The 22,355-nt window shown below is 37.1% G+C and overlaps 1 protein-coding gene across 1 annotated transcript in view; it reads left to right on the forward strand.

Moving 5' to 3' along the window:
- Positions 1 to 22,355, forward strand: part of FAM91A1 (family with sequence similarity 91 member A1) — a 1,899,235-nt gene that overhangs the window by 90,471 nt on the left and 1,786,409 nt on the right. Inside the window, exon 4 of the mRNA XM_044066590.1 lies at positions 16,656 to 16,713. Within this exon, the coding sequence (XP_043922525.1) occupies positions 16,656 to 16,713 (58 nt within the window). The remainder of the gene's footprint in view (positions 1 to 16,655; positions 16,714 to 22,355) is intronic.

Raw genomic sequence — 22,355 nt, forward strand, 5'->3', positions numbered from 1 at the left:
CAGCCTCCCTTACCTCTGCTTTGGGATTCTACCCAATTGTTAGGACTGCAGCAATGTGGAATGAAGAGTACAGTTTTGTACCTACCATAAATGTAGATGTTCGAGGATCCACATTGCTGCAGTCCAATTTACCCTCCCTCCTTCCCCTTTGTGTTTAGGGGTGGTTGTGTGGGTGAGGTTATACTCTTGTAATTTTGTATATATTGTACATATTTTTGGTGCAGGAGTGTTTGGTGTTTTTGGTTTTGGCCTTGTCTTTTTAGGGTCTTCTGACATCTGGGGCAAGAAAAGACTGAGGATATGACGTCGGTCATGCGCATTAGTACCCTGACGTCCTGACGTCAGACTAATGCGCCTTGACCGACGTCAGCCATATACTTTGGTATTCGGGCCGACTGGGACAGCGGACTACCTAATTGTTAGGACTGCAGCAATGTGGATCCTCGAACATCTACATTTATGGTAGGTACAAAACTGTACTTTTTTGTGATATAAAAAAATGAGATGCTTCAACAAAGTATTAGATTAAGGGCGTGCACACTTATGCAACCAGCTTATTGTGCATTTTTATTTTTTATATTTTTTTCCCTTAACAGATTTGTTTTTCAATTGAATTGTACAGGTTATAGGTCACATTTGTGTCTTTCGGCTTTTCCCGGTTAGGGGTCTCCACAATGGAACTCCGGTCGCTAATGATTGGTAGCTGACTTTTACGTGCCGAGTTACCAGCCCTGACACACGACCTTCTACGCCCGTTCACGCATGTCTCCACGCAGAAGACGCTCTAGCTTAGAATCGAACCAGATAGCGTCTTACTGTGAGGCGACAACGCTACCGCAGCACCACCAGGTTATAGGTCACATTAAAGGTGGTTAAAGTTTTGAAATGATTTATTGTGGTTTCATTTTTTATATCGCAAAAACCAGACATTTTAACAGGGGTGTGTACACTTTTTATATCCAGTGTGTGTGTGTGTGTGTGTGTGTGTGTGTGTGTGTGTGTGTGTGTGTGTGTGTGTGTGTGTGTGTGTGTGTACACACACACACACAAATATATATATATATATATATATATATATATATATATATATATATATATGGTTAACTATTAAAATGTTGCCGTGCAATTGCATGGCTATGAAGTATTCGAACGACAGTTGTTTGAATACTTCATATGTGTGCAGGTTACATGAGCGAACATCATATTTGCAAATGGACTGTGCATTCACAGATATAACATTCGCTCATGTAAAGGGATCGTAGTACGATGCGGTTAGTGAAATACATCCCTTTCCTCACTGCAGTGCCATCTCGGAGTTGGAATATTAAGTTGGGGGGGTGTGGTGGGCTCAGGGGGGCTTGCCTCCCTGCATAAATGGGATGTTAGGTGTAGGTATTAGAGAGTTTCATAAGGGTGGCATTGTTAATGCCGTAAAATGTCGTTGTCGACATTTTCAGCATTAACGGCTGTTTTTCTACACTAGGGCCATTCGGTTAGTTGCCGTCTCGGTACAACACTTCACTGTTTTGTACCGTTTTTTTAAATTTTGATATATTGATAGTAAACCTCTATATATATATATATATATATATATATATATATATATATATATATATATATATATACGTACATATACATATACAAAAGCCATAGATATAGCCAACCTGCTGGCAGACAGGTTCAATGAAAACTTCACACTCCCCTGTCCCCCCCCCCATCAGTAAACCAGTACATCCCCAGTACCTGCTCCCCTCCCCTCTTCACAAGGGAGCAGGTCTTTAATGCCCTCTCAGAGGCAAAAAATACATTCTCCGCAGGACCCAGTAACATCCCTGACTATATTCTACATGAACTCAGACATGAGCTCTCAACTCCATTAGGCACCCTATTCGACCAAAGCATGCGCACTGGCTTCGTTCCAGCTGAATGAAGGACAGCCACTGTCATCCCTCTACACAAAGGTGAAGCATCCACTGACCCTGGCAGTTATTGGCTCATCAGCCTAACTAGCCTGATCTAGAAGGCCATGGAACGCATTATCATGGAATTTGCAAACAAGGACATTGGCACCTCCCACACTGTTTGGTTTTGTCAAAGGGAGATCATGCCTGTTAAACTTATTCGACTTCGAAACATTCGTCAAAGCCATGGACAAGGGGAAGACTGTGTACACCACCTGATGTAACCAAAGCCTTCAACATTTCCCCACTTGGGCATAATATAAAAACTCTCCCAGTTAGGCATCAATGCATATGTTACCAGAAGGGTAGCTAACTGGCTCACTGATAGAGCCTACTCAGTCAAAATAGAGGAAGCCACCTCTACTAGTAGACACGTAACGAGCAGTGTACCCCAAGGATTAGTCTTGTGACCTCTACTGTTTGGGATCTACTTTTCTGAGGTGCAAGCCAAAACCAGTGGTCTGTGGCTGACCAGGTTTGCAGATGAGTGCAAGCTGGGTGCTGTCTTAAATTCCCCTAGTGATATGAACATCCTTCAAGAGGGCTTTACCCAAACTAATGACTGGTGCCAGAAGCATGGTCTCAAACTGAATGCCAAAAAATGCATCCTATCCCCTTTGGGGAAAATGGCATCTCCATTAATTATCACATTAATAACAATGTACTAAGCATGCAGTCATTTTTGAGGGACTTAGGTGCCCAGGTTGATAGCATCCTGTCCTTTGACCACCGCGTTGCCTCCATTGTACGGAAGGCTTTCTATATGGCACACCTCATATAAATAAGGGTATTTCATCCAGGAACAAGTAGGTCATAACATCCCTGTAGTCCTCCCTTATCCGACCCATTATATAGTACACTGCCCCCTTCGGCATGTACCTTGCCAAGCACATGCAGTAGCTGGAGAGACCACAGAGGTTCCTGACAAGGAAAATCCAGGGTCTCAAACACCTATCCTATACAGATAGGCTAAAAGCCCTGTTCCTCTACTCACTCTCATACATACTGCTCAGAGGTGACCTGTGTCTGCCATACAAGGGCATCTTAGACCCAGCCTTGGAGTTGTTGCATGGCCGTAACGCAAACTGCCTTTGTGGAACCTGCATTAAAGGCCTTAATCTGGTTTGTGATACTAATAGAACTTGTTGACAGGATATATTTTTGTCCCCAAGACTCCCCATTCTGTGGAATAGACTCCCTCTCCATGTCAAGCAGAGAACCTGTCTAACCAACTTTAAGAGGAACCTGGATGACTGGATGGGAAACAGAAAATACTGCACTGGGATCCCACCTATGCCCCTGCTGGACAGGAGAAACAGGTGCTGACTTTGAGGGAACATCGGCAAAATTCTTGGTCAGGCTTATAAGGGCCTCCGGTCCAATAGCGTAGTATCATCTTTTGAACCTTTGAAGCTATATGTGGATCTAATACAGAAATAATCCAAATAACAATGAGTATCACAGGAAAATGTATGCTCCTGAGCAGAAAGCACAGAAATAAAATAAAAAAAATATAAAGGAAACTGCTCAGGTGCAAAACCATGCAGAAAATAGCAAGCAGCATACAATGAGTCTCTTCAGACCAAAGTCATATAAATCACACCAAACAGAATACGACAAGTCTCTTCAGACCAGGAATATAAGAATAATCCAATCCAATGAAGCAAAATGCTGTTAACTTCTTTAAAACCAAATCTTTTATTAGCCGATATCTGGTAAGCGCTTTCGCCAAAATGGCTTTTTCAAACCATAAGAGTATAAAGCAGTTCAAGACACACCTTATATACATTCAAGTACACCTTCAATTACTAATTAAGCCTAATGATGACATAATAATTAAAGCATGTACATTTAAAGTGAACAATCAAATAGTATTACAATACACCTATACAAGTAGTAAAGGCAAAATATTTAAAACATTATTACTGCATAAAAATGGACATCACTTAAGCATCCTAAAGATATTATATAAATAATATCTTTAATCCATCAATAAAACAATTTATTATAAAAAATAAAAAATGTTTAAAAAACTATTTAAAATGAAACCTTCTGTTTTTAAGAGCTGGTCTTAAAGGGACCTTATCATTAAGACCAGGGTGAATATGTGCTTGCAGTCTGATAATCCAGTTAGTTTCATTTCTTTCAGTATAATTCCTTAGGTCCCCTCCCCTCAAACTAGGTGTATTAATATATAAAACTAAAAACTTAAAAAGTATGTGAATTGCTGGTTTCTAAAACATGTTTAGACAAAGTAGTGGTGTTTGACCGAATACTGATCTGATATAAGTGCTCCCTCACCCTGTCCTTAAGCCTTCTATCGGTTTTACCGACAGAAGGCAGGACAAGAAGAGCATAAAGCGAGATAAACTACATGTTCCGTATCACAACTAGCACTGACATCAAAGCTAAAAAATTGAGAAGTATTGGGATGTATAAACCTGTTCGATTCACATATAAATGTGTAAAAATTACACTTATTACATGGTTTAGTGACTAAATGACTTCTATTTTCATGGAATGAAGTAGCATTAGTATAACATAAGAGTCTATGTAAATTCTTGTTTTTAAATAAAAATTGTGGGTATTCACCCACAGTTTCCCTAATATTAGGGTCAACTGTTAAAACATTCCAATGCTTACACAAGATGTCTCTTATTTGGTAGAAATCATGTGTGTAGAATAATGAGATTTTTTTGTGTTAGTACATTGACATTGGTGGCATTGCTTTCTGTAGTATAATATTCATTGCCCTGCTCTGAAAAATAAGGGCATGCCCTATCTAATCTAAAGTTCTCTATACACTGAAAACCTATAAAAATGTCATCATCTTTGTATTTCCTTGTTAATAATCTTTTATGGAGGGTTACCAATTCCGTTTCAAAACTTCCTGGCATAGGGTTTAACCTAGATGCCCGGATTGCCTGACCTTTAATAATATTGGTAAAGACATATCTAGGATGCATACTTTCCCTGTGTAATAATGTATTTTTGTAGCAAGGTTTTCTGTATACACCTGTGTTAAGTTTACCATTGCTAAGGCGTTCAATATGAACATCCAAGAAGGGGATACTACAAGTTGAGACTGTCAAAGTAAATTTCAAAAAAACTATTCAACTCATCCTCACTACCATTCCAAAGAAGAAACAAATCATCCACAAAACGTCTATAAAATGTGACGTGTTTCTTGTAAGAGGGTGAAAGAAAAAACTTCTGCTTTTCCCACATAGCCATGACTAGGTTGGCGTAGCTATTGGCACAAGATGTGCCCATAGCTACGCCATCCTCTTGAAGGAACAATTCATCATTAAAAAAGAAAATATTGTTTTCTAACACTGTCTCTAATAACAGGCAGATCAAGTCTGTCTTGGTGGCTGCCATATCAGTGTAGTGTGACAAGTACTGCTGAATACTAACTATACCTAATTGGTTAGGAATATTAGTAAAAAGAGATTTAACATCCATTGTAACAAGCAGATAAGGGAGAGTATCAAGGAGATTTGTGGTTTCCTTATACAGGTCCAACAAAAACTGTTTGGAATCCCTTAGAATAAATGGATTTAGATCTACTACTGGTCTTAACATTGTTTCTACAAACACTGACAGGGGTTCAGTAACCCAACCTCTGCCTGCTACAGTGGGTCTCATTGGTGGATGGATGCGATCTTTATGTACTTTGGGTAATCCTTGTATAGTTGGAATCAATGGGTTTTCAACCCATAGAAAATTGTACATTTCAGATGTAATTGTACCACTTCTATTCAAGTCATCTAATGTATTATACACCCTAAGAACATGTTCTTGTACAACATGCAAGACTATAGGTATATAAAAAGTAGAGTCACTCAGCATTTCCTTCATATAACTATTATATACTTCTCTGTCTAACACTACTACTGGGCCACCTTTATCAGCTGGTCTGATTGAAATGTTTCTATCGTTCTTGAGATTATTTAGTGCCTTTTTCTGTCTAAAAGTTAAATTACCCTTCTTGGAATAAACAAACGGTTTCTTTGATGTAGAGTAGATATCCTCTTCAACCATTTTGCAAAAGGCATCCACTAATGGATGTAAACTAGGAACAAATACACTAGGTTTACGAAATTGTACAAGTCGTGTATTGCTAGCACCATTATTAAAAAGCAGTTTTAATTGCAAATTATGAGCAAACAATTTAATATCTAAAATGGTGTCTGTCATGTTACTATTGGTAGTAGGTATGAACGAAAGTCTTTTATTTAGGACTTCTAACTCGTACCTTTCTAAAGGTCTATGTGAAAGATTCAATACTAAGTTATTGTCACTTTCTCCCACATTTTCTTCAAAGTGGGTTCTTTCAACTCTCCTCCCAGGGCTTTCCTTTTTTGCCTCCCCCTGCTCATAGAGCGACTTCTTCCTCTGTTGTGTATATTGGAAATTGTTAGGGTAGGGTGTTCTACAATCCTGGGAGTATTAGTGTGTGGAAAAGTTTTTCTGCGAACTACTGGTTCATTATTTGGTGATTTATAAACAACAGGTAATTCAGAAATATACCTGCTTTGTTGAACAGGCTCAACATTATTAACTCCACCATCACAATTCTCTGAATTAACACCATTAGAAGCTTTAATAGCTGTATTAGATTCTAAGTTCAGATTTTCTTCTACTACAGAATTCACAGTACTATTAATATCAACATTTAATTCCACATTCCTATTATTAACAACATCATGGACTTTAAAAGCATTTATACTATCTAAAGAGTTCTTACTACTGTTAATAGTGGCAACACTTGTAGCATTTGAACCCAATGCATATGACAAACTGTTATTGTTGGTATTATTATTCTGCCTGTTAGTATTACCATACCTAGGCCAAGTAAAGACTTGGCCATGTGAAAAATCGTATACATCTCTTTGGAGCTTATGTTTCTTCTGTTCTAATAATCGCTTTTTGAACAGAGAAACACTATTTACCAATCGATCAAATAATGGCTTAACAACAGTATCATTAAAGTTTTGATATAAGTCTGTTGCTTTTTAATGAGTTCTTGTAGTCTACTTTCTTCTGGTGCAAAAAACTCATTGAGAAGAGTCATGTAACTAATGCTCACCTCAATGTTAAGCTGTTGCCAGCGATACAACAACTCGGGGTAAGTGTTTCCTGTTGTCGGCATCTTTAAGATTCTGAGCCCTCTGGGAATTATCCTTTTCTTAATGCATGCTTCAAAATGAAAGCGTTGCATCTGGAGTCTTTTCAGTTTTAATAAATTAGTCTCCAATGTTGAAAACGCGGCATTTAAAGTTCCAAAGTCAACGTTACTAGAATGCTCCTCACTGCTAGTGGCCATGGCTTCAAAGTAGAGTAACGGATTGACATCACCAATGGCACAGTCCAAAAATCGGCTGCGAGGCATTTTATCTCTTGCAGCCCTATTAGGATTGTAAGGTAACTCAACAAGGTTATCAGTAAGACCTGTCATGGTTATCCTGTGGTATCTCCAAAGAAAAAATACAGAAATAATCCAAATAACAATGAGTACCACAGGAAAATGTACACTCCTGAGCAGAAAGCACAGAAATAAAATCATGCTTAATATGAAAATGTTGGGCTATGGGGCTGTCCATCCTACCATTTCTTATATCACCAAGGTGTTCCATAATTCGCAATTTCACCTTACGTTTAGTCTTTCCAATGTACCATTTTGGTGATGGACAGTTACAGCTTATCACGTAAATAACTCCAGTAAACAACATTTTCATATTAAGTATGAAGGCTTGGTAGAAGGTTTCATTTTTAGTGTAATTGCTAGACCTTATGGGGTGGGGACAAGTAATATTAATTTTCAACAAAGATTATTGAGAATGGAATCCAAGTTTATTATTAATTATAATACTCTTTATCCCAATGGCATGAATCTTAAAATATAGACATATGAGCATTTCATGTGAAATTTTGATGTATTTTGATAATTTGTTTGGGGACAATGAAGTCAACAATGAATTATACATTAAAAAATGTGTAACAAATGTTCAAAAATTGTTAAAGAATGTGGAAAAATGTTAAAATTGTGAAATGTAAAGAGGGTGAAATGTTAAATGAATATTTATGTGTTTAAATATTTAATTATGTAATTGATTAATCAGGCATCATTAAGTTGGTGTATAAATATTGCTGCTTCTGTGTGTAAAGTATTCTGTGAGAAGGCAAAAGCTGCGGTACCAGAAACCGTAAAGGATTATTTCCTGCAGTCTCTGCTGTTTTCCATGTCTTTGTGTGTTTGCAATTTGGTTTGCAGCTTCGGCTGTGTTGTATTGTTTATTTCATCCTCCTTGGTAAGATCCGTCCATAAAGTGATCACTTTCAAAGTCACCATCTCCCTTGCTCCAACCCCGTTAGCAGGGTCTTACAAAAAAACCTTTCCAAAGCGGACTACAACCTCCTGAGAGCAGGTATAAGCAGCTTTACAGCCACCCTCCCTTCATTTGGAATTAGCACTACTATCCAAGCCTACACCAAAAAACCTATGTGAGCACCTACATAGTTGTATGGACTCAGCAATACCTGACAGGACCAAATCATCTTCCTCAAGGAAGAGTAAACCTGATTGGTGAACAGCGGCAATAAACAACTCTATAATAAAGGGAAAAAATTGCTGTCCATCACCAAGAAGGAACAGGTGCCAAGTTGGAAGCAAGTCTCACCTTTGTCTGAGCAAGCAGGTAGGTCATTGGTGAAATCCTGTAAGGCTAATTTACAGTCCAGATTGCCCACATTCACTAAGAACAGTCACAAGGCATTCTTAACATACGTCTGCAATCTCAAAGGTAACACCAAAGTCTGTTCTGAAGTGGTGGTCAATTACACCACATACATAAATGCCATAGATAAAGCCAACCTGCTGGCAGGCAGGTTCAGTGAAAACTTCACCCCCCCCGTCCCCCCATCTGTAAACCAGGACATCCCCAGCACCTGTCCCCTTCCCCTCGTCACCAGTGAGCAGGTCTTTAATGCCCTGTCAAAGGCAAAAAAATAGTCTTCATGGGACCCCACAACATCCTTGGCTGTATCCTACATGAACTCAGGAATGAGCTCTCAGCTCCATTAGGTAAGGCACCCTTGTCAACCAAAGCCTGAGCTCTGGCTTCTTCCCAGATGAATGGAGGATAGCCACTGTCATCCCGCTACACAAAGGTGGAGAGTCCACTGAGCCAGGCAATTATAGGTCCATCAGCCTAACTAGCCTGATCAGCAAGACCATGGAATGCATTATCATGGACCTTATAACATTGACATTGACAATCTCCAAGTGCTTGACCTCACACAGTTTAGTTTTGTCAAAAGGAGATTATGCCTGTTTAACTTGGTTGACTTCTTTGAAACAGTCACCAAAGCCACGTTCGAGGAGAAGATGGTGCACACCACCTACCTTGAAATAGCCAAAGCATTCAACACTATTCCCTACTCAGGCATATTGGATGAACTCTTCCAGCTAGGCATCATCCCATATGTTACCAGATGAGTAGCTAACTGATAGAACCCACTCAGTCAAAATAAGGGAAGCCACCTCTAGTAGTAGACCTGTAACGAGTGGTGTACACCAAGGATTGGTCTTGGGGCCTCTGCTGTTTGGGATATACTTTTCTGAGGTACAAGCCAAAACCAGTGGTCTGTGGCTGACCAGGTTTGCAAATAACTGCAAGATGGGCACTGTCTTAAATTCCCCTTGTGATGTGAACAATCCTCTAAGAGGGCTTTACCCAAACTGACTGGTGCTAGAAGCATGGCCTCAAACTGAATGCCAAGGAATGCATCATTATCCTCTTTGGAGAAATGGCATTCCCACATTAATAACGACATACTACGTACGCATTCAGTCATGAGGGACTTGGGCACCCAGGTTGATAGCAACCTGACTTTTGCCCACTACGTTGCCTCCATCATATGGAAGGCTTTCTACATGGCCCACCTCATACGTAAGGGTATTTTATCCAGGAACAAGGAGGTCATACCATCCCTGTACTCCTCCCTTATCATACCCATTATAGAGTACAGTGCCCCCTTCGGCATGTACCTTGCCAAGCACATACAGCAGCTGGAGAGATCACAGAGATTCCTGACCAGGAAAATCCAGGGTCTCGAACACCTGTCCTATGCAGATAGGCTAAAAGCCCTACCCCTGTACTCAGTCTCATACAGCCTGTTCAGAAGTGACCTGTGTCTGGCATACAATGCCATCTCAGACCCAGCCTTGGTGTTGTTGCATGGATATAAGTCAAATTCCACTCATGCAACCCATACACAAGGCCTCAACCTGGTCTGTGACATTAATCAAAGTTGTTTAGGGATAGATTTGTGTTCCAAAGATTCCCCCATCTGTGGAATAGACTCTGTCTCCATGTCAAGCTGAATACCTCTCTAGCCTTCTTTAAGAGGAACCTGGACAACTGGATGGGAAACGGAAAATACACCCCCTGGGAATGCACCTGTGTTCCTGCTGGACAGGGGAAACAGGTGCTGACTTTGTGGGAACATCAGTGAAATTCTTGGCTAGGCTTATAAGGGCCTCCGGGCCAAGAGCCTAGTATCATCCTATGAACTTATGAAGTACTAAGATCGTTTGTATACATGTATTGAATGAAGTGAATGTGCACAGTTCTTAAGGTTTTGTGTGTTATATCTTAATTTAGAAAATGGATGGTTTATTTCTGTGGTATATTTTGGTTAATTGAAACACCACGATTAATGTAGAATCTTGGAAATGCGATCAGATATGAGATTAATCTTTTAATAGTAACATTAGTCTGTTCTTGGGTAATGTAATATTTTGATAGATGATTTCTGACATATAGTTGTTAACCTAATAACTGAACTTAAAGTATCTTACAATTAAATATTAATTAATCTTTTGTATAACTTAAAATTTCAGCAGAGGAAAGTTTGTTTTAGGTTTTGGAGGTTAGAGGGTATGTTTGGGTAGGGATACTGTTCAAACTAAGAATATTAAACTCCATGGAGGTGACAGATATAAATTAAGTTTATGTTTAGTATTTCACAACATGATTGTGTTTTATTTGGTGTCTACTTTTATTAATAGAACAAGTTTAATTGACAACTCTAGAAACATTAGATTTATCTGTAAACAATAAAGGTTTAACAGAAGTGGTATGTTAGTTATGATAAACAAACGAGTAGGTATACTTTCAGTATAACATCTCCATTAATGTTAAGTTAATGGTTTGAACAATGGTTGTAAGAGGGGTAGCGTAAATAAATACTTAAGGATGTTTAAAGCTCAAGTTATATTTTTACAAGGAACACATTTAATACACAAGGATTTTAATATGCATAATACACACTATTATTCCCTTTTTACTAGTTCCTATTTCAATCAGAAGAGAAGAGGTATAGCAATACTATGGAAGAATTCTACACCGGTACCTAAAATCTTAAGTACATGTAGTGATAAGAAAGGAAGGTTTTGTCTAGTGACTTTAGAAATAAAAGGAAAATGTGTACATTAATGTTTATGGATTCCTGGAATAGGAGCAAAAGTTAAACATCAACTTGAAGAGATAATACAGTTTTCAAAAGGGAGTATTATTCTAGATGGTGACTTTTAACTGTATACTGAGTGATAAAGATGCCAGTGCCATCAATAAGCATAGAAAACCTGCATCAGCTAAAGCTTTAATAGATTTTTATAGATGCATTTAATTTCAAAGACATGAATGAATTTTCAAAATCAAATTCATTATTTTGTACACATTTTTTACATAGACATGGTACACAGTCTAGAATAGAGTTTATGTTTCAAAAGATTTAACAAGCAGATTAGGTAAAGTTAAAGTAGTTTCTTGTCCATTATCAGACCAAAATGCAATTACTTTTGAAATCACGGTAAAAGCTAAGAATAACATTTCTATGGTTAGAATGCCAGTGTATATAGATAATCTAAAATAGTTTAAGGAATTTTTTAATAAAGAAATTCAGACTTTGATAAAAGTAAATAGAGTTGGAGAAATATCAGAGATATTTGTATGGACTTCTCTAAAAGCATATTTATATGTAAACTTTATATGTTGGCATTTAAATATTAGAAAACAATAGGATAAGGACTTGGTAAACGTACAAGGAAAAATAGATACATTTAAATTAGTTATACAAAGGTAATAAAGGTTTAATAGAAGAACCTGATAGGTTAATTAAAAATATTTAGAAATCTTGCAACATAAAACCGTGATAAATTTAGGAAAGCTTAAGATGAATTTTTATACCTTGAATCCCAAGAGCCAGTATAAACTAGCAATTAGATCAAAGATGATCATTAAGTCTAATCATATTAAAGAAGTTTATATTCCAGGTAACAAAAAGAAGGTTTTGGAATTAGAAGATATATTAGAGGCATTTAGAATTCACTTTAGTAAAACCAATCAATACAACTCAGTAGTAGAACTGCAATATATGATTAAATTCTTTATAAAAGTATTAAAAGTAAACTATCAAAACATCAGATTAACAGGCAGTTTAATGACTGAGCTTAAATTTCACATTAATAAACTAAAACTTAATAAAGCTCCTGACAACGATGTTATTTTACTAGAATTATATAAATTAATGCCTAAAGAAGCTTTGGAAGTATTATTGAACGTATAGTCATTAGTTAAAGGATTATCAAATGTCCTTCCATCTTGGAAATATTCCCTAATTTCTCCTATTTTAAAAGCTGATGTTCTTCCTATAGACCAGATTCATTACTAAACATTGACTAGAAAATATTTGTGGCAATATGTGCAAATAAGATTAAACAGTTTCTACTCATGTTGATAAATGAAGATCAAACTGTTTTCATAATTAACAGGAATTCTTATGATAATAATAAAAGAATAATTACAGTAATAGAGTGTTAATATTACAAATGGAAACTCAACTTTGATGAGTTTAGATATTAAAAGTGACTTTGACTCAGTACATTGGGATTATTTGCCATCTGTTTTGGAAGAATATAATTTCTCAAATAGTTTTATGCAGCTTATTAAATGTATTTATGAGAAATCTTTTACTTGTATAAAATTGGTTCATATACTTCCAAATTAATAACAGTTACTAACCACACTAAACAAGGGTGTCTTTTACCACCATTATTATTTTCTTTAGTCATTGAACCACTTGCAAATTATATTAGGTCAAATATTAATATTAAGGGTATTCAAATAAATGATAAATTAAACACCAAAATACAACAGTGATTATAGTCATTCTTTTCAGGCTTTATTAAAGTCAACAGAATTTTTTCAAAAGGTATGTGGACTTTGTTTTTAATGATAGTACAATTAGGATTATATGTATAAGTTGTAATACACATAACATAGCCAAGAAATTTTCCAAATATATTGCGGATGACAGTAAACTTAAGTATTTAGGAATTATCTTAACAGATATTAAATATAGAATAACAATTATACTAATAGTTTTGATAACATAAAAAATCTTATTTATAAATGGAATAAGCTCTTTTTTGCAATTGAGGAAAGACCGACTTTAATTAGAAATTATTATTCTCCCAAAAATATTGTATATAATATACTGTATAGCTCTTCTCCTTCATAAGGATTGTATAAGACAGTTTAACTCTTTGATTCTGAAATTTCTTTGGTTTCCTAATAAACCCAGATTGGCAATAAATCACCATATAAGGGATTGGACGGCAAGAGGAATTGGCCTATCAGATCTGGAAGCATATGCTTTATTGTCATTTATTAAGACAGTAACTTTGTGGATAAATTCTATCTACTCTGCTAAATGGAAAGAAATACAAGAAAAAAATGTATATGATTTCAGACTATTCAATAACAGTACATTATAGTAAAATATTGTAATAATGTCCCTAGGTTGATAAGTGAATATATCTTATGAAATAAAAATAAACCAATACGTTTCTGTTATATTACTAATATGTTAAATATATTTAAAAACTTTATATATAAGAATCCAGAATATAAACTCTGGTTGATTTTAGTATTTCCTATAGCTTGTACATAGGACTGCATTAACACATTCAACTTGTCTAAAATGGTAAAATTTAGAGGAAAAAAAGCTTGATATTTTATCAATTGACAAATAATGGGAAAGTGCATACTGTAGATTATGAATAAATTTGAAGTGAATGAAGAAATGTGGCTAGATATATACAAATTTGTAGACACTTTATTAACCAAAGTATTGAGTTAATGCAACCAGCAATAAGAAATACAATCCCTAAGTTTATAGAAATTTTAATTAGTTTAGGAAGTCATAGTGATATTGGAAAAGGATTGTTTGTTTGTTTCTTTCGGCTTTTCCCGGTTAAGGGTCGCCACAGCGGAACTCCGGTCCGCGAATGATTGGTAGTTGATTTTTACGTGCTGAGTTACCAGCCCTGATGCACAACCTTCAACGAAGGTACGCCCATTCGCGCACATCTCCATGCAGAAGACGCTCTAGCTGAGAATTGAACCAGACAGCGTCTTACTGTGAGGCGACAGTGCTACCGCAGCACCAGGATATTTATCTAAAATATATAAAGTAGTTAAAAGTACGAAAATAAAGAAAATTATTGGTATTATTTCAGATTAATTAATCACTCTCCAAGTGAAGAAGATAAAACAATTAATGTTGTTAGCTTCTAAACAAACTACTCTTTCATTACATTGGAGATTATTTTCTTATACGTTTATACATAGACATTTCATTACACCACATATAGTTGAACTAATGTATAAAACAGAATTAAGATGTTGAGGATGTAAGTAAAATGTTAAGGCTTATTGGCAGCATATGTTTTATGATTGTACACTGCTCAAACCATTTTGGGAAAATGTTTTTTTTTTCTACAGGCCATTTTTAATGATACATTTATTTTATCTAAATCTTTGGTTTTATTTAATGTACCAATTCCTACATGTGTTGGCAGAACAAAATATCTTTTTCTTTAAGTATATTGACTGTGGCAGGAAATGTCATTACCATAAACTGGAAGAACGAGACTACTCCTACTTTGAAATAATTTAAGAACATGCCTAATAATGTATGTCAAATTGAACTGGCTTCAATCAAGAGAGAACAGATAATCACTTTATATTATAATACTTGGTTGAAATTTAATACATTGTTAAAAAAATGGATGATAACTCCCATTACTTATTTATATATTAACTATTATTTTTTCTGTTTAGTAGACATCTGTATAAATAGTTGATTTATTTGTTTATATGAAAATTATTATAGTTGTATATTGTTTAGAAGCTTTTATGTTATATATTGTTATTTAGCTTTTAAATCTTTAATAAAAAAAAATAGTAAAAAAAAAGAAATGTATTCACTGCACATATGTATACCAGATATTATTGATCTTCACTTTGCACCTTCATAAGACACTGTTGTATGGACTGTGATTGATTTTAGAAGTCAGGCCACCTTAGGTATTTCACTGCTTCCTAACTTTTTGTTCTCAGCTTTTGTCATTTAGCTGTTGTCCAGTTCATGGCCTCCTGAGTTTTAATGAAAATTGTGATTTTTTCCAGTCATAGACCCACTGAGTAGGATCCCCTGATATCCAATATAATAGATGTTTACAAACCATATCGCTTGATCTCTTAGGGGATCCTCTTCAGTGGGTCCTAATTACCCTTTCACTGTGACTATGTCTGGATGCCTTCCCTTCAATCACTTGGCTGATGCTGGAGTTTCCTACAAATCAGACGAGTATATATTTAGATATCTGTGCATGCTGTAGTTTTGGTTTTCATCTTTTTTTTTCTTGATTTGCAGTAATGTGGTCATCCAGCAACTAGGGTCAGGCTGGTAACCACAGAGGCTAGGCATGCTGCTGTTCTGTGGCTCAAAATGTCATGACATCTCCACTTCAGGGGGAATTTTCTGCCAAATGTAGCTACTTCTGTGAAGAATTGCCAGATGCAAAGAAAGATGCACATATATCTTATTTAGTGACCCACTAAAGAGGTTTTCCACAACATTCAGCTAGTATGATTAACTTACACCTCTTATTTTTTATAAACCATTCTGTCAAACAGAAGCACTCAACTTATGCGTTACGTTATGTCTGTGTTATAAGGGGAGTTGAAGTAGGAGTTGGCTGAAGAGTGAAAAGAACAGTGAGAAGAATGTGCTTTGCCTCATCCAGGGGAGGGTTAGGGTATGTGACCCATGATGTGCATTCTGCATACCATCCCTTATGGATACTGGAGATGAATTAGGATGTCATTTTAGAGCAGGGTGAAACTATGAAGTAACATCACTTGAAGAGGATGATGAGCCCTTACACCTCCTCATTGCACAACCTACCCTTTTAACCTGGTGAGCATGAACATTAGAAAAGCAGGGTTTAGAAGGAGAGTGTCCTCTGATGGCTGCCTGGATGATAGCCATGCTCCAGCCATGGTTTTGCATAAGGGGAAAAGAATGGATGATGAGCAGGAACAGAGAGAGAAGAAAATCATTGATAACACATGATTAATCGTAAAACACTAACCTCTTGAATATGAAAATTTGACCAAAATGCATAGACGTTCCGGCTAAAAGCAGCTTTTGAGAAAATGTAGTATCTTGATTTTTTTGTGTTGGTCTTACTGTACAGAAAAATAATAATTTTCTTCCTGCAAATCATTCTTGTAATACATTAAAATTTTTCTTATTTTTGTATGAAAATGTTTTCAGGATATTATGAACAATGAAAAAAGCTACGATGCATTACCCAATTTTACTGCAGCTGACTGTAAGTGCTATTTTTTGTATTTTGTTACTGCTTTAGTTTAATACTGTTTTTGTTTGTAGTGTATAGTTGATGCTGTTTATCTTTTCCAGTATGCATATGTGTGTGTGTGTGTGAGTACATACACACACACACACACACACACACACACAGACACACAGACACACACACACACACACACACACACACACACACACACACACACACTCTTCCATGTATTGAAGTGTGCGTATATCTGTATAAATGTAGGTGTACTTCATTTTCTTCAATAGTCACTTTTCTGACAGAGTTTACTGCTAGCTTTATTCATCAGAAGCACTCTTTGTCAAGTGCAGCATTTACTGAAAGTAGAAAGATTGATTTTGTGCCTTTCTTTAGTGGATGTGCTTGTGCTTTACAGTAAGAATAAACAACACACAATAGAGCCACAGTCTACGGCTATGAAAATGTTGGATAGCTGCAGACTGTGGCTCTATTGTGTGTTTTTTTATTTGAACTTTATCTGCCTTTTGGCAGTTTGAGTTTTTCTTACAGTAATAGACCAGATATGAAGCAAAAATGTGGAAATGCTTTTTTGTTGTCTAGTTTCAGAAATAAAACTGTAAAAGTGTCAGAGGATGCCACCTTAATTACCATATCACCCTGAAAATATAAACATTTGTGGTTTGGATGTAGCTAAGAGAAGCCGAAACATTTTGATACTGTGCTCCCAAAGACTCTCATAAATCTTGGGGGGAAAAAAAAATTATATATATATATATATATATATATATATATATATATATATATATATATATATATGTATGGGTACACTTCACATAATCGAATTACTGAAATCTCGAATTTCGTATGGTCGAGACCATATGATCGAGATTTCAGTAAATCGAATATGTGTAGTGTTGAAAAATAAAAGTTTACTTACCTTAATACATTGCGTACACACAGAGGCAAGGATTCTTGTACGCTCTGTGTGTACGTAATGTTTTTTTTTTTTGTGTGTGGTGTTGACAGGAAATGAGAAATCTCCCGTTTTGCGCTTCCGCATACAGCGCAAGACGGGAGATTTCCCATTTCCCCACTGTAGCGCAATCTTGGAGTTGGTATATTTAAGTAGGGGGGTGTGCCCCCCTGCAAAAGCGAAGTTTGTCTTTTTTTTTTTTTTTTTGTTTCATTTCAGAAGTTCGAGTTTACAAAACTCTATGTTTTGGTTTCGGTTATTTGAAGTTCGAGATTTTGTAAATTCGAGCTTCTGAAGTGAATATATATATATATATATATATATATATATATATATGTATACTTTTTTTCTTATACTTTTGTTGACTGGGTTAGTCTGACTAGATTAGTAGCCTGTTTTCATGGGAGACAGAAGAGGTGGCATTTATAGTACTAGGAGAAATTTGGCCAGGGCAATGTAGAACTTCTCCTTCTCCTTTGGATAGGTGCCGTGTAGGATCTTTACAGCCACCTGAGCTACCAACAACTCAAGCAGATGGGACCATGGTTTAATGTTCATCCAAAGGATGACCAGATTCAGACAGTAATTTATAGTACATGGAAGACTTTATAAAAGTTTTTCATGCAAGCTACCACAACTCATCTTAACAGAGATGCCTGCCTTCTCAGTGTACCAAATATAAGTTAACACATAACATTTTGTATACCTCACCTGGGATCCTGTTCAGGCCAAGGGCAGAGCAGTTTTTAAAGCCTTTGATAAGTAGTACCTGTTCCATTATTATGAATTGTCTTACCAGCATTCACACTACTCTGCTGAGGAGAGAAGAGGAGTTGTAAGACTGTTTAATGAAGGAGACCTATGCTTCCGACACAAGTGAAAGAGAGGGCTTCAGGTGGGACAACTGCCTTTTGCATACCTCTGTCTCATCCTTAATTGAGTGCAGTAACTGATTGGAGACTGGATCACAAATAGCTCTAAACTTTTGAACACTTTTGGCAATCTTTACCCCTTTAAGAAAGACTTTAAGTCTTTATAGGATATATAGTAAAACCTAAGGTTTAATCATTAAAATGTAGCTGCTGTTTTGCATTCCATAATGCATTCACCCTGTAACATTTACATTTTCAGGTCAAATAAAGTGCAGTCATGACACTGAAGTGGCTTTAAGTGATGTGCTTCCAGTGTGGCCATCACATGCTGCCAAGTGTACCATGTAACTATGTGCAACAAAGTATTTTTACATGGAGAGGCCATCATATATTATATCCTCTATTCTTGCATAAAAGCATTTTCTACTGTGCTAGATGCATTGCACATTGTACTTTATGTTCTGTGGTCTTAAAGTTAGTAATATTTGTTTATGACTGTGTTACCTCATTGTCATTTAAAAAGTATATGGACTGTGAAAATATTGTACTGTGCTTTTATACAGAAGTTCTAAACTGTCACTGTAATGAACTGGCATTTTAACTGATATTCTATTTCTAAAATACTTAACAGTTTGTGGTATAAGCCATATCTGTATTAGATCAGCATGCAGCATCATTGGCAGGTCACAGTTCTTGAACAGTTTCATTAGACCCACTAGATGCAAGCAACAATTTCTTCTAGCCTTTACATAAGTTGGTAAAGGCTTCTTACTAGTCTCAATAAGCATCTGTTTTTTTTCTTCTCTTTTTTTAGGCAGGGTTTATTAAACCTTCATCACATCAAGTACAAGCACTTGCAATCCAGAGTAACACTGGATTAACTGATTATGTTACACCAAAACAATCAAAAATTTGACTGGTGTAGCAATGCATAAAATGTGCAATAATAATTCAATTTGTAGTTCACTAGGCACATTAAAATAATATGAAGGCGTAAGTTAAAGAACTGTGGAGAAGGGAAAGCCTGCTAAGAGAACGGCAAGGGCTTAATTGCATATCAGACTCCTGCTATTTCTTGCAGTGGAGTACATAACATTACATTACATTGTAAGCTATGTCTGACAGAGTCATAATTGTTAGTCTGATGCAGAGGATAATAATGTGTAATATCACATTTATTTAACTTGTGCCTGGAATTTCACAGTGAAAGTAAACAATTCTACTCCTCAGTTTGGACCTCCGGTGAAGTCAAGGTAAAAGCCCGCTTATAACCAGAATCTTGTTGTAGGTATAGGCTGACTCTGAGACATGGTCTCTCTAAAATAGCATTGTTTCCTTCTTGATCCTGATGTATACCCATGGCACTGGGATGTTTCCCTGGTTTCCACTGCACTTTGTGACTTATTTCTCATCATTGGTGAGGAGGCTCAGTCAAGAGGGTGGTGCTTGAAAGGAGGAGGTTTATGCATTTCTTCTGGAATGAGAATATAGATAAAACTTTGTCCCATACCTTTTGACTCTAGTACTGTTCTTTTTTTTTCTTCAAAAGTGGGACAGCTTAAAGCAGTTTCACTTTATATATTCCATGACCTTACATTTCCCACAGACATTTGATACCTACCTTTGGGGGAGAATCAGCAGTCATAGTGTAGACAGTTTCAGTACATTCTTACTACCTTGCGAGGAGGCAATTCTGAGGTTTCACAGAAGCAGCAATTGGCTTCATTCTTCATTTCTGGCAGATAAGTCCTCATAGGGGAGCACTCCCATACAAAAATTACCTTATTAAGAAAATATTTACATGTTTTATTTGCTGACTAAAAGTGATAGCTCCCCTTTAAGAAAGCCTGTATCTTTGTATATTGGACATTTTCTGCTGGGTACTGCTAATTTTAGAACGGAGCTTATTTTTAAGTAGTTGGGCTAAGTTTGCGGTAAATGTATACTGCTTGTGAGAACTTTTATTTGTATGAGTACTTTTAAGGATCAGGAAGTGTTTTACAGGGCAGGAATGTATTTTTAGTGAAACAATTCTGTACAATTTGTGACAACTTCTTTCTGTCAGAGCACTTCAGAAAAAGGGATTTGAGGGCTGACAGGTATTTGTATACTGCTTGTGTTTTAGTTTTGAAAGGATCTTTGTGAGTAAGTGTAAGAGTGTGTACTGCTTGAGAGCACTTGTCTATCAACTTAACTTCCAACCAACTCGTTCCAGCAGCTTTTAACAGTAACCAGGCTTCTACCTTTGCTAAAGCATGGATACTTACTCTGGTCCTGCTGGCTGTTCTTTCCCCATACCTAAAAAGAAAAAACACAGTAAGTAGCCCTTGCTGCCACTGCTGACTCTGACAGTGCAACAGCCCTTATTTGGTGACCCTGTAGTGACCGACCATTGCTCCTTGGACCACTCACTTAATACTCTGGGTACCCCTAATGTAACTGTTTCAGCCACCCATGGACCAAGAGTCAGTCACGTTGTCTGCAGCTGGTTGGTCAGGAGATACTCCAGGAGGTTCTATTGGCAAGAGGTCTCTTCCCCCAGCCACACCTGAGGAGTGAAGTGGCATCCCCTTGTGGGTCTTCTTCCAGGGAGGTCCCTGCAAAGAAATAAAGGTTAGACAAGAAATTCTTGAGGAAAATTTGTCAGAGGATTATTTTAACATTGAAGAGACCAGGTTTCTTCCTCTCAAGATTTCCAAGCCCAAAACTCTGATTCTGAGGAAAGTTGATCCTGTCCACCTCCACTGGTGGGAATTTTCTTTTCAGAAAATATTCCCAGGATGAATTAAGTATTTTTGTGGAAACAACTCTTGATATTTCCTCTGAACTGAGGAGATTTATCTGATATGTTGCAAGAAGATGAGTCGCATACTACACCCATCCATCATATTTTACCAACCTTGGAGGATGTGTTTAATGTTGACTGTAATAACCCTGGCTGTCAACCTTCAGTCCCCAGAAGGGTAACTAAAAGTACCTCCACCTTACAAATTCTTGATCTGAAGTAGTTGACTTCATTTGATCAACAATCTGTGGGTTACGGATCCAATACGGATCCAAGCCGGCAGCATACCAAACTAAACATCCGAGCTCCAAGCTCCACCCCCTTACCCATACTACCCTGCAACCTCCTTCCAATCCCCAGATCTCGTTTGCCGCGGCTTTGCCAAGCACGGGATTCCTCGAGCTCCAGGTGAGTTAAGTATTTTACAGTTTTATAGCTAAAACTTTGGGTACTTAGTTATTTCTGTGTGTGTGTGTGTGTGTGTGTGTGTGTGTGTGTGTGTGTGTGTGTGCAGTTTTTTTCACTTGGGATAGCTATTCAGTTTCTTATTTCTTTCTCTATAACCCCCTTATTCTTATCTTTATAACCAGTAGGCCCCTTTTCCTTCAGGTGTGCATGTGTGTGTGGTATGGCTGAAAACTTACCTTTTCTAAGTGCATGGAGTGTGGCCATAAGCTGTCGCCAGTGGATGGTCACACTCAGTCTGTTCTTTGCTTGGGGGTGGCCCATCTTTCCACAGGCTGCCAAATTTGTGCAGCCTTTAACCCCCGGGCTTTGAGAGACGGGAAGAATAAGCTGATTCTGGTGGGCCTTCTACCCGCCGAATCGGCTTCTTCTTCCTCCTCTCCCTCGGTAGCGACAACCGCGGCTGCGGTTGCCCAACCATCTGACCCTCCTCCCTTGACTGGGACTCACCCTCTCACCTCGTCACAGGGAGATTGAGAGGCGAAAAAAGACAGGAAAGAGAGAAGGGAGAGAGAGAAAGAGAGAGAAAGGGACAGAGAGAAAAGCCACAAACGGCGGGCCGGAT

This window comes from Protopterus annectens, chromosome 3.part1, assembly GCF_019279795.1.
Source record: "Protopterus annectens isolate FY-2018-M chromosome 3.part1, PAN1.0, whole genome shotgun sequence".
NCBI classification, from domain to species: domain Eukaryota; kingdom Metazoa; phylum Chordata; order Ceratodontiformes; family Protopteridae; genus Protopterus; species Protopterus annectens.